General features: G+C 40.7%; 1 protein-coding gene across 1 annotated transcript in view; it reads left to right on the top strand.

The window, feature by feature from the left end:
* LOC134337361 (guanine nucleotide-binding protein G(q) subunit alpha-like) overlaps positions 1 to 13765 on the top strand; it is a 132177-nt gene that overhangs the window by 95677 nt on the left and 22735 nt on the right. The window contains exon 3 of the mRNA XM_063032299.1: positions 10548 to 10702. Coding sequence (XP_062888369.1) covers positions 10548 to 10702 — 155 coding nt within the window. The remainder of the gene's footprint in view (positions 1 to 10547; positions 10703 to 13765) is intronic.

Genomic DNA, 13765 nt, shown 5'->3' with positions numbered 1-13765 from the left:
TTGCAGTCGTTGAGGGAAGAATGAATTCAAAATTGTATCAAGACATTTTACAGGGGGATGACAGGGTAGTGACCCACCAACTGAAGCTTAATAGAAGTTGGATTAATGCAACAAGGCAATGATTCGAAACATAAGAGTAAATCAAGGTGAAAATTTGTGTTTTGGATTTGCCATGTCAGAGTCCAGACCTTAACCTAATTGAGATGCTGTGGCGTGACCAGAAGAGAGCTGTTCATGCAAGGTATCCCAGAAATATTGATGAACTGAAGAAGTTTTGGAGGAATGGTCTGAAATTCCTCACTATTGTGCAAGTCTGATCAGCAGCTACAGGAGAGATTATTGCTGCTAAAGAAGGTTCTACCAATTATTAAATACAAATGCACACATACTTTTTCCAGCCTCGACTGTGAATGGTTAAGCAATGTGCTCGATAAAGACGTGGAAAGTACAATTGTTTGTGTGTTATTCATTCAGGCAGATTGTGTTTGCCCATTATTGTGACTTAGATGAAGATCAGACTACATTTTATGAGTAATTAATGCAGAAAATCGGGTAATTGCAAAAGGTTCACAAACTTTTTCTGCAACTATATATCTAAATGTGTATTTTGGAAACTGGCAGGATGTATTGAAATAGGTTTCGTGGCTGCTGCAGAGATTTCGGACATCTTATGCCAGGTAGGAGCATGACATTCCTTGTGCCTTTCCATCCCATCCCTCTCCTGATAAACAACAATCGGGATGGGTTGAGCTGAGAATACTGCGTAGACTTGCTTACTGAATGATAGAGGGGAAGCCTTTTAGGACCGAGATTAGGAAAAACTTCTTCACACAGAGAGTGGTGAATCTGTGGAATTCTCTGCCACAGCAAACTGTTGAGGCCGGTTCATTGGCTGTGTTTAAGAGGAAGTTAGATATGGCCCTTGTGGCTACAGGGGTCAGGGGGTATGGAGGGAAGGCTGGGTTCTGAGTTGGATGATCAGCCATGATCATAATAAATGGCGGTGCAGGCTCGAAGGGCCGAATGGCCTACTCCTGCACCTATTTTCTATGTTTAATCAATGAAGCCAGCTGGCAGCCATTCTTTCTGCACCTCTTCACTTTTTTTTGTTGCGGGTATATCTCTGATCCTCTCCTACACATTCTTTTTATTCATTTTCAATTTATGACAATGTTGGTCTACTAATTGTTCTCGAGGCCTATCGTATCATGGGGGCTGCTTGTATCTTCATCTGTAAAAGTAAACTTACTAGTTGATAGCATTCACATTCTATGGTCCTCTGTGACAAAAGTCATGAATACTTAAAAAAAAAACATTTAACAATTATTAAATTAAGTCATGTGCATAAAAATCTTAATTTTAAAAATTGCTGCAGACACAATTTAAAAGTGTACTAAACTTGTTCTTGGTTTCCTTGACAATTGTAAAAATGCCCATTCAAGTGAATGGATTTGTGGATCATTGCCAATTCTTACAATAGAGGGCTCTGCATGTAAATTTCTCATTATAAATTACAGGAAATTCTGGTGAGTCTTGCTTTACTACTGGAGTCCAAGTAAAGTTCATCAGTAGAGCAGTAGGAAAATTATCGGATGAACTAGGCCAGCAGGTTTGGGACTGGCATGTTTGTGCAGAAGTTCCAAACATGATGGTATATGCTGAGAGGTGCTGGCAAACTCTAGCAAAAAATTGCTGTATTCAAGTGGTATGGTTAAAAGGACGCACAGAATTCCAAAGTAAACAATGAATGAATTTCAATTTTTTTCCCTTTGTAGTTGATCATCTTTTTTTTGCATGGCTGTCCTCACAGTAACTCTTAAATTCCTATCCTAATTTGCTGTGGCAATTCACCATTTTAAAGTCTCACAACAGGTGGGTTTTAGTAATGATGAAAGCGTGGCATGTGATTATTAGAAAATAGTTCAACTGTAAATTTTGGAATGCTGATACTTGTTTCAATTTAAAGGTGAATTTGTGGAAATACTAATAAATTTTGTCTGAATTCGTGATGTTACTCAGCAAGAAATAAAATGCATCTTCAGTTTTAAAACTATTTACCATGTTGTGTTTTTTTTTCTTACAGCATTAACAGTTAGTGTGTAAGGCAGTAGCCCAGATAGTGGGAACACTGGAGATCAGTGGCTACCTGGGGATCGGCAAGGACTGACATTTCAACCTTAAATGCTGTCTCCCTTGCCTTTTGGGTCATTATTCAAGCCTCTTAGGAGCTGTTAAAGCTTAGTCTTCCGGATGAGATTTCTTTCCCACTGTTAAAACATTCATCCAGCAACATTCTACAAAATTCTTGATTTTTTTTTTAATGCCTCATCCTCAGATTTCTCCATTGACATATCCATTGCTATTTCTATGATTACCCTTGGACTTAAATGCCTCTGAGATATCTGCACTTTTTTGATTTTAGTCCTTTGTGCATTACTAATTTTAATTGCTTGCCTTTGGCAGCTATGCTTACAACTGCCAACTCCCTAAGCTCTGAATTACCTCACTAATTTGTTATATGGCTCTAAGATTTGTTCATGCAATCAAATATCTTTCCTTCCCCTCCTTATGATTGATTAATACTAAACCCTATGCTGATCAGCTGGCTAGAGTGTTCACTGAGATCTTTAACTTCTCACTTCTGTAGTCTGAAGTACCCACCTTCTTTAAGCAAGCTTCACCTTGTACTGGTGCCTAAAAGAACATGGTAACCTGCCACAATGACTATTGTCTAATAGCACTTGCATCCACAGTGATGAATTTTTTGAGAGGTTAGTGATGAAATACATCAACTTCTACCTGAAGAACAACTTGTATCTGCTTCAATTTGGTTACCCTGCAACAGGTCCACAGCAGTTGCCATTTCATTGTTTCTTCACCTAATCCAGGAACATCTGGACAGCAAAATACATATATCAGGATGCTCTTTATTAACTGCAGTTCACTATTCAATGTTGTCACCCCCTAAAAATTAATCAATAAACTTCAGGACCTTGGTTTTAATATCTTGTGCAATTGGATCCGCAGTTTTCTCACAGACCCTGGTCAGTTCGGATTGACAACAACATCTACTCCGCAATCTCCATCGGCACAGGTGCAGCTCAAGTTTGTGTGCTTGGGCCCCTGCTCTACTTGCTTTACCTTTATGACTGTGTGGCTAAGTACAGCTCCAATGCCATATTAAAGTTTGCTGATGACACTACTGTCATATGCTGAATGAAAGATGGTGACAGATTGGCATATAGGAGGGAGATTGAATATGTAGCTGAGTGGTGCCACAGCAGCTTCGAACTCAATGTCAGCAAGACAGAGGAACTGATTTTTGACCAGGAGTGGAAACTGGAGGTCCATGAGCCAGCCCTCATTGAGGATGGAGAGGGTCAGCAACTTCAAATTCCTTGGTGCTATCATTTCAGGGGACCTGTCCGAAGCCTAGCACATAAGCACAATTATGAAGGAAGCATTTCTGTTTCCTTAAGAGTTGGTGAAGATTCGCATGACGTGGATCTGAAACTTGAGAGCAAATTTCTATATATTTGTGGTGGAGAATATATTGATTGGCTGCATCCCAGCCTGGTATGGAAACATCAATGCCCTTGAATGGAAAATACCACAAACAGTAGTGGATTAGGGCCAGTCCATCACAGGTAAAGCCTTCTCCACTACAGAGCGCATCTACACAGAGTGCATTGTTGCAGGAAAACAGCATTCCTCATCGGGGACCCCCACCACCCTGGTCATGCTTTCTTCTCAGTGATGCCATCAGGAAGAAGGTACAGGAGCCTCAGGACCTGCACCATCAGGCTCAGGAACTGTTATTACCTCTCAGTCATCAGTGTCTTGAAGCAAAGGGGTTAACTTCACTTGTCCCATCACTGAAATGTTCCCACAACCTATGGACTTGCTTTCAAGGACTCTTCATCTCATGTTCTAGATAGTGTGGTCTTTTGTTGATTCTGTTATGGTTATTGGATTTATTGAGTATATCTGCAAGAAGATGAATCTCAGCGTTGTTTATGGTGACATGTATGTACTTTGACAATAAACTTGCTTTGAACTTTGAATTTAAATCAAAGTACAGTAATGAGTACAGGAGTTGGGATGTTATGTTGAAGATGTATCAGATGTTGGCAAGGCCAAATTTGGAGTATTGTGTGCCGTTCTAGTCATCTACCTACAGCAAAGATATCAAAATGATTGAAAGAGTGCAAAAAAAATTTACAAGAGCATTGATGGATCTTGGGGACCCATTGAATAGGTTAGGACTTTCTTCCTGAAGAATAGGAAAATGAGATTTGATATAAGTATACAAAATTCAGAATCAGAATCAAGTTTATTATCACTGGCATGTGATGTAATATTTGTTAACGTAGCAGCAGCAGTTCAATGCAATACGTAATCTAGCAGAGAGAAAAAATTAAATAGTAATAAAATAAAAATAATATAATAAATAAACAAGTAAATCTATTACGTATATTGAATAGATTTTTTAAAAAGTGCAAAAGCAGAAATACTGTATATTTTTTTAAAAAATTGAAGTAGTGTCCAAAGGTTCAATGTCCATTTAGGAATCGGATGGCAAAGGGTTAGAAGCTGTTCCTGAATTGCTGAGTGTGTATCTTCAGGCTTCTGTACCTCTTACCTGATGGTAACAGTGAGAAAAGGACATGCCCTGGGTGCTGGAGGTCCTTAATAATGGACACTGCCTTAATGAGACATCACTTCCTGAAGATGTTCTGGGTACTTTGTAGGCTAGTACCCTAGATGAAGCTGACTAGATTTACAACCTTCTGCAGCGTCGGTCCTGTACAGTAGCCCCTCCATACCAGATAGTGATGCAGCCTGTCAGAATGCTGTCCACGGTACAACTATAGAAGTTGTTGAGTGTATTTCTCTTCAAACTCCTAATGAAGTATAGTTACTGTCTTGCCGCCTTTATAACTACATTGATATGTTGGGACCAGGTTAGATCCTTGGAGGATTTGACACCCGGGAACTTGAAATTAAGAGCTTTTGGATTCTATGTTTTTAATCCAATGTTCTTTCAGAATTCAGGAAAAAAGTGCAAAACTTGTTGCTCCACAATTGTTTTATTAAGAGTTAATAGAACAAAGAAAATTGAAAACAGTAACAAAAGCAAAGGCTTTTAGCAGAAGGGAGAGAAGAAGCAAAAAGATGATGGAGCTCAATGGTCAGCTCTTTTATACCCCATAGATAAGGAACATACCATTCAAATTTGCAGATAAGACTCAACCATTCAGATAGCCCCTATTCAAATAATGAATGGGAGGTGTATGGAGGTTTATCGTCTGGGTGCAGGTTGATGGGACTCGGCATAGTAATCATTCAGCACAGACTGGATGGGTTGAAGGTCCTATTTATGTGCTGTAGTGCTCTGACTCCCTGCTTTTAGCACCTCTACAGCGTACCAGAGCAACATCCAGAGTCCTGACTGATCAGTAAGGGTGTGAGTTTGAATCTTATCATAACAGCCAGGAGGTTTAAATTTGAAGAACTAAACAAATCATGACTGAAACCAAAACCAGTTTGATTCACATGTTGTTTTGGGAAAGAAATTTGCTATTCTGGCGTAGATCCCAGCAAAATAGTTGCCTTTTAATTACCCTCCAAGGTAACTACCCTCAGTTCAGGGGCATTTAGGGAGGGACAGTAAATACTTTGCTGTCAATAACATCCACATCATGGACAGTCTACAGGATTTTATTTTTCTTCTCTTCCCAGTACCCCATGCCTCTGCTTTTTCCTTCTTGAGTGCTGTCAAAACATTCTTGCCAGTTAAGGAAATGATACTTGTCAGTAGTTAGGGAAGTGGTGGAAAGGAATGATTGGTGGCACCACCTGGTGCCGGGGCATGTGAGAATAGCAAGCTACTGAGGAATCCTGTGGAACTATTTTTGGTCAAAATTGGTTAGTGTTTTTTTTTGTTGCATTTATTATATGGCTTGTTATACAACTGAAGTTGCAAGCCACCAGTTGTTTGTATTTTGTTTTTGTCAAGCTTATTTACTTTAAAAAGTAACACACATCAAAGTTGCTGGTGAACGCAGCAGGCCAGGCAGCATCTATAGGAAGAGGCGCAGTCGACGTTTCAGGCCGAGACCCTTCGTCAGGACTAACTGAAGGAAGAGTGAGTAAGGGATTTGAAAGCTGGAGGGGGAGATGCAAAATGATAGGAGAAGACAGGAGGGGGAGGGATAGAGCCGAGAGCTGGACAGGTGATAGGCAAAAGGGGATACGAGAGGATCATGGGACAGGAGGTCCGGGAAGAAAGACGGGGGGGGGTGGCCCAGAGGATGGGCAAGAGGTATATTCAGAGGGACAGAGGGAGAAAAAGGAGAGTGAGAGAAAGAATGTGTGCATAAAAAAGAGTAACAGATGGGGTACGAGGGGGAGGTGGGGCCTAGCGGAAGTTAGAGAAGTCAATGTTCATGCCATCAGGTTGGAGGCTACCCATACGGAATATAAGGTGTTGTTCCTCCAACCTGAGTGTGGCTTCATCTTTACAGTAGAGGAGGCCGTGGATAGACATGTCAGAATGGGAATGGGATGTGGAATTAAAATGTATGGCCACTGGGAGATCCTGCTTTCTCTGGCGGACAGAGCGTAGATGTTCAGCAAAGCGGTCTCCCAGTCTGCGTCGGGTCTCACCAATATATAAAAGGCCACATCGGGAGCACCGGACGCAGTATATCACCCCAGTCGACTCACAGGTGAAGTGATGCCTCACATGCTACACATGCCCTTACACTTCCTCCCTTACCACCATTCAGGGCCCCAAACAGTCCTTCCAGGTGAGGCATCACTTCACCTGTGAGTCGACTGGGGTGATATACTGCGTCCGGTGCTCCCGATGTGGCCTTTTATATATTGGTGAGACCCGACGCAGACTGGGAGACCGCTTTGCTGAACATCTACGCTCTGTCCGCCAGAGAAAGCAGGATCTCCCAGTGGCCATACATTTTAATTCCACATCCCATTCCCATTCTGACATGTCTATCCACGGCCTCCTCTACTGTAAAGATGAAGCCACACTCAGGTTGGAGGAACAACACCTTATATTCCGTATGGGTAGCCTCCAACCTGATGGCATGAACATTGACTTCTCTAACTTCCGCTAGGCCCCACCTCCCCCTCGTACCCCATCTGTTACTCTTTTTAATGCACACATTCTTTCTCTCACTCTCCTTTTTCTCCCTCTGTCCCTCTGAATATACCTCTTGCCCATCCTCTGGGCCACCCCCCCCCCCCGTCTTTCTTCCCGGACCTCCTGTCCCATGATCCTCTCGTATCCCCTTTTGCCTATCACCTGTCCAGCTCTCGGCTCTATCCCTCCCCCTCCTGTCTTCTCCTATCATTTTGCATCTCCCCCTCCCCCTCCAGCTTTCAAATCCCTTACTCACTCTTCCTTCAGTTAGTCCTGACGAAGGGTCTCGGCCTGAAACGTCGACTGCGCCTCTTCCTATAGATGCTGCCTGGCCTGCTGCGTTCACCAGCAACTTTGATGTGTGTTGCTTGAATTTCCAGCATCTGCAGAATTCCTGTTGTTTACTTTAAAAAGTGCTCACTCACACTGACGGTTTTCAGAGGAGTTTTTATCTAGTAGGTTTAAAATGGAACATCTATATTAATGTAGTCATCTTGCTTTAATTTCTGAAGTAAAATATTCTTTTGTTGAGTCTTGATTTGGAAAATGGTGTTAAATGCAGATAGGTATTGATACTTTCCTGCAAAATCAATTTTGGTCTTCATTCATTTTGGAATGGGGGGGACTAGTATTCATTCATGATTTTTATTATGTGATTCCTGAATGTGGGCATCGCTCATAAGGCTGCAGACTTACTAGGCTTCCTCAGAGGGCAGTGAAACATCAACTACTTTGTAGGTGTCGAGTCATGTATAAACAAGTTAATGTACCTCAAGAAAATCAGTAACCAAGCTGGATTTTAAAAGCAATTTTGTGACAATTTTTTAAATTCCCAGTTATCTTTTAAGCAGAATTTAAATTTTGCACCAATCAGAAGCTCTTGCCTTACTAGTACAGAAACATAACCATTTCTGTATTGACTATACTGATTACTAGTGACAATAATCAGTTTTGAAGTTCAGGATGAAATTGTGACTGATATAGAAGTAGTGAATTTAACCCCAGTTAATTTGATTAATTTTATTACATTAGTATACAGTGGCATGCAGAAGTTTGGGCACCCCTGGTCAAAATTTCTGTTACTGTGAATAGTTAAGTGAGTAGAAGATGAACTGATCTCCAAAAGTCATAAAATTAACGATGAAACATTCTTTTCAACATTCTAAGCAAGATTAGTGTATTATTTTTGTTTTGTACAATTTTAGAGTGGGGGGAATAAAGGAAAGGAGCACCATGCAAAAGTTTGGGCACCCCAAGAGATTTGAACTCTCATAACCTTTACCAAGGTCTCAGACCTTAATTAGCTTGTTAGGGCTATGGTTTGTCCACAATCATCATTAGGAAAGGCCAGGTGATGCAAATTTCAAAGCTTTATAATACCCTGACTCTTCAAACCTTGTCCCAACAATCTGCAGCCATGGGCTCCTCTAAGCAGCTGCCTAGCACTCTGACAATACAAATATATGATGCGCACAAAGCAGGAGAAGGCTATAAGAAGATAGCAAAGCATTTTCAGGTAGCCATTTCCTCAGTTCGTAATGTAATTAAGAAATGGCAGTTAACAGGAATGGTGGTGGTCAAGTTGAGGTCTGGAAGACCAAGAAAACTTTCCAAGGGAACTGTTTGTAGGGTTGCTCGAAAGGCAAATCAAAACCCCCCTTTGACTGCAGAAGATCTTCAGGAAGACTTAACAGACTGTGGAGTGGTGGTGCACTGTTCTACTCTGCAGCAACACCAGCATAAATATGACCTTCATAGAAGAGTCATCAGAAGAAAACCTTTCCTGCATCCTCACCACAAAATTCAGTGTCAGAGGTTTGCAAAGGAACATCTAAACAAGCCTGATGCATTTTGGAAACAAGTCTGTGGACTGATGAAGTTAAAATAGAACTCTTTGGCTGCAATGAGCAAAGGTATGTTTGGAGGAAAAAAAGGTGCAGAATTTCATGAAAAGAGCACCTCTCCAGTTGTTAAGCACGGGGGCGGTTCGATCCTGCTTTGGGCTTGTGTTGCATCCAGTGGCACGGGGAACATTTCACTGTTAGAGGGAAGAATGTATTCAATTAAATACCAGCAAATTCTGGAAGCAAATATCACACTGTCTAAAAAAGCTGAAGATGAAGAGGATGGCTTCTACAACAGGATAATGATCCTAAACACACCTCACAATGGACTACCTCAAGAGGTGCAAGCTGAAGGTTTTGCCATGGCCCTCACAGTCCCCCGACCTAAACATCATCGAAAATCTGTGGATAGACCTCAAGAAACATTAGTGCATGTATGCTTTTCTAAATGACAATAAAAGAGGACTGAGTGTTCTCATAATGTAATCTAATCTAAAGAGCAGTGCATGCAAGACGGCCCAAGAATCTCACAGAGCTAGAAACCTTTTGCAAGGAAGAATGGGCGAAAATCCCCCATTGAAAGACTTGAAAGACTCTTAGCTGGCTACTAAAAGTGTTTACAAGCTGTGATACTTGCCAAAGAGGATGTTACTAAGTACTGACCATGCAAGGTGCCCAAACTTTTGTTTTGGGCCCTTTTCCTGTTTTGCTATTTTGAAACTGTAAAAGATGGAAATAAAAAAGTAATCTTGCTTAAAATATTAAAGAAATGTGTCATCTTTAACTTTATGCCTTTTGGAAACCAGGTCATCGTTTACTCACTTAGCTATTCACAGGGATGCCCAAACTTTTGCATGCCACTGTATATTTTTAAGGTTGACTTTCTGGAATTATGTACTGACCTAATTTAAAGTAGGATCAGTCAACTACAGTAAAATCTGAGTTTTAGCTTTATTCAAGTTGAATCTGTTTAACACTTTCAGTAAATGGCATTGAGGTACAGTTCAGTCAGAAATTAATTGAATGAAGGCTCAAATGAGTAACTTGGGTTTACGTTAATCATTAGTGTGGTAGGTAAACCCTTTAGCTTTGAGCAGAATTGTAAAAGATTACCCCTATCCAGTGTGTTAGTCTGAAGGTAACTGAGACTCATGATCCAGAAGTCAGTCATGAAGGCACATATATTTGGGCAATAATTTAATCAAAATCGTATTGAAGAGTAGTACTTGGAAATAATATCAATGTTTAAAGGAAATACAGAACCAGAGTTGGGTTTTACTTTGGTGACATTTGCAGAAGGTTGGAATGGCCACTGTAGTGTCTAGCCATGGGGCCAAGAGAGAGGTGTGTGCTTAGATGGTGAGTATCTGGTTTGATTAGTTGCAAATGAGCAAGTTTTAACTTGTCCTATTTATAGAAATTAATATGGGTGCAGGTGAAGTGTAATTAATGTTTTCTGTCTCTTGAAATAAAATGACAATTCTATGTAATCTTGGTGAAAAACCAAGTTGTAAAACTGTTTTTTATTTGATTTGTAGGTCAATGCACAATTGATTCGAGAGGTTGATGTAGAGAAAGTAGCATCATTTGGTAGTCCATATGTAAGTGCAATAAAGACTCTGTGGAATGATCCAGGAATACAAGAGTGCTATGACCGAAGGCGAGAATATCAATTGTCAGACTCTGCTAAATAGTAAGTATGTGAATTGTTTGGACCATCTTGGATAAAACCAGGATATGTGATCCTCTGAATTCAACCTATAAAAAAGCACCTTTTTAGCAAGGTGTATGTATAATGTAACTTTATATTTGCAAATGTGTTGGTTAGTTTTTGTGTCATTTTAAAATAAACTAATGTTTGCTATGAATCATAAATTTGCCAAATAGTGAAATCCAGCGTGATGTGGAGTTTTACAAACTTAGATTAGTTCAAAACATACTTTCAATTGTCAGGAATTGGATATTGCTGCCAGACTCTCTTAGACTCCAAATAAAATCAAATTATAGTATTTAAGTTTTATCTTCAAAATTTACTTAAGAATGAAGACTGTAACCATTAACAATAATTGGTGACATTCTAAATTTTTAGTTCTTCTCACGAATGTTGAGGCACGCAAGTACCCAAACTTGTATCTAAAGCTGACGTTTAGAAGTTGCCTTATTCCATTTTCCCTCGAATTCCTACCTTCTGAAGAACTTGCTTCAGTTGGAGTTTCATTAATGCCAGCTGAATTTAAATAGTAATTATGCATGTGTATTTCAATGATTCACCTGTGTAATCATCACAAATAAGCTGCTTCTATCTCCCATCCATCAGGTAGTAATAACAATGATCACACAGTAGTAGTATCCATAATCAGGTTCCTTTCTGTTAAGTTGGGCTGCTTTTGGTTCACTTGGAATATTGAACTTCTGCTTACACGGTGATTTAAATTCAGAAGTCGCTCAAAAGGTTTCAGATTTGATGGAATCAATCTCAAATAGTAATAAAAATATAACTACTTCCAATAGCAGTAATATTCATTTAAAAGATGGTGAGTGAATAATTATTGCAACATTATGATTGGAGAATTTAGTGTTCCTGTGATACCAGGTTAAAATCTGATTTGTTGATTTATGTATGTCTAATCTGGTGATAGCTTTTACTCAATGCCTTTAAAGAACAGTGAAATTAATTCTGAATACTCCTGTTGCTACAAGAGGTGTTTTGTGCTCCATGTGAAAGTAAATGCTTTGAATTCTCCCTCCTAAAATGTCTCCGTTTAGTCAGTAATTTGGTCTTCTGATCTTGGGAAATATTGAGGCAGTGATAATACAATGCAACTTTCATAATCTATGCTATCCAGCTAAATGGCAGTCTTTGCAACATACACAAAATACTGAAGGAGCTCAGCAGTCCAGGTAGTACCAGAGTAAACAGACGTTTCGGGCCTAGACCCTTCGTCAGAACTAGAGAAAATAGATTGGGAAGCCAGAGTAAGAAGATTGGGGGGGGGGGGGTTTGGTGGAGTAAGAAATACAAGGTAGTAAATGGTAAGTGAAACTGGAGAGGGAACGGGATGAAATGAAGAGCTGTGAATTCGATTGGTGAAAGACATAAAGGGCTGGAGAAGGGAGAATCTAATGGGAGAGGACAGAAGGCATGGAAGAAAGGGAGGGGGAAGGAGCACTAGATGGAGGTGACCGGCAAGTAAGGAGATGAGGTGAGGGGGGGCATTACTGGAAGTTCGAGAGGTCAATGTTCATGCCATCGGGTTGGATGCTGCCCAGACAGAATATAAGGTGTTGTGCCTCTGACCCGAGTGTGGCCTCACTGCGGCAGTAGAAGAGGCCACGGACTGACATGACAGAATGGGAATGGGTGGCCACTGGGAGATCCTGCCTTTTCCGCCGAATGGAGCGTAGGTGCTCGGTGAAGCAGTCTTCCAATCTGTGTCGTGTCTCACCGATGTACAGGAGGCTTGTGAGTCTGTTGGAGGTGTTCCCGGTGTAAACTCCTGTATATCCTGACATAAATTGGGAGACTACTTCGCCGAGCACCTTTGCTCCATCTGGCAGTAAAAGCGAGATCTTCCAATGGCCACCCATTTTTATTCTACTTCCCATTCTGACATGTCAGTCCATGGCTGCCTCTAGTGCCATGATGAGGCCAGACACGGGTTGGAGGAGTAACACCTTGTATTCTGGGTAGTCTCCAACCTGAAGGCAAAAACATCAATTTCTTGAACTTCCAGTAATGGGCATCTCCTCCCCCCACCACCATCCCCCATTACCATTTCCCTTCTCACCTTATATCCTTACCTGCCCATCACCTCTGTCTGGTGCTTCTCCACCTTCCCTTTCTTCCATGACCTTCAGTTCTCCCCTATTAGATTCCACCTTCTCCAGCCCTTTAGCTCTTACACCAATCAGCTTCTCAACTCTTTACTGCACTCCTCCCCCTCCCATCCCTCTTTCACCTATCACCTTCTACCTTGTATTTCTTCCTCCCCTCCCCCCACCTCCTGACTTTCCATCTTTTTTTCTCCAGTTCTGGTGGAGGAGCCTTGGTTCGAAACGTTGACTGTTTACTCTTTTCCATAGTTCCTGCCTGGCCTGCAGTGTTCCTCTAGCATTTTGTGTGTGTTGCTTGGGTTTCCAGCATCTGCAGATTTTCTCTTGTTTGGAAATGGAAGTCTTTATTTGTGACTTAGCTACATCTGTTGCAATTCCCATTCATCCAGCTCCTGGTTTCCTATGTTCTGTTCTACTCACCGGGGCCCATTTCCTGCTAATTTGAGTTTCTCTAATGCTCAAAATTTGTAGTTGTTGTGATTGCTACTGCTTTTAAGTAGCCTTTGGATTCCTGCATTAGAAGGGAAGGTTAGTGTGAAATAGATTATTATACTTCTTTGTACCATTAATATTGTATATATCATGTAATTGGATTTTTTATCTTGGTAAAAGTGGTGTTTGTTAAGGGAACTCGCCTTTCACCCATCTGCTCTGAAGTATTGTCAGTGTGGAATTTATTTTTCTATCATTTTCTTTCTCATTCAGAGTAATTTAGAGCAATAGTTTGAAATTATTCTGCTTGGCTGAGTGTAGTCATTGAACCAAGTCCTCACATTCTTAAAAATCTTGTGTCAGCTATTATGCAATAGTTATTCCATATTAAAATAATTTGTGCAGTTATCTTCAACTTATGAATGAAGTGGTAGCAAGTCATCCTCAATTCTGTCGGACAGCCAGAGGAGGATGAAGATTTGCTGAAAAT

Source organism: Mobula hypostoma, chromosome 24, assembly GCF_963921235.1.
Source record: "Mobula hypostoma chromosome 24, sMobHyp1.1, whole genome shotgun sequence".
NCBI lineage: Eukaryota > Metazoa > Chordata > Chondrichthyes > Myliobatiformes > Myliobatidae > Mobula > Mobula hypostoma.
The sequence above is the reverse complement of the archived record's forward strand: the minus strand, read 5'-3'. Positions and strand labels throughout refer to the sequence as shown.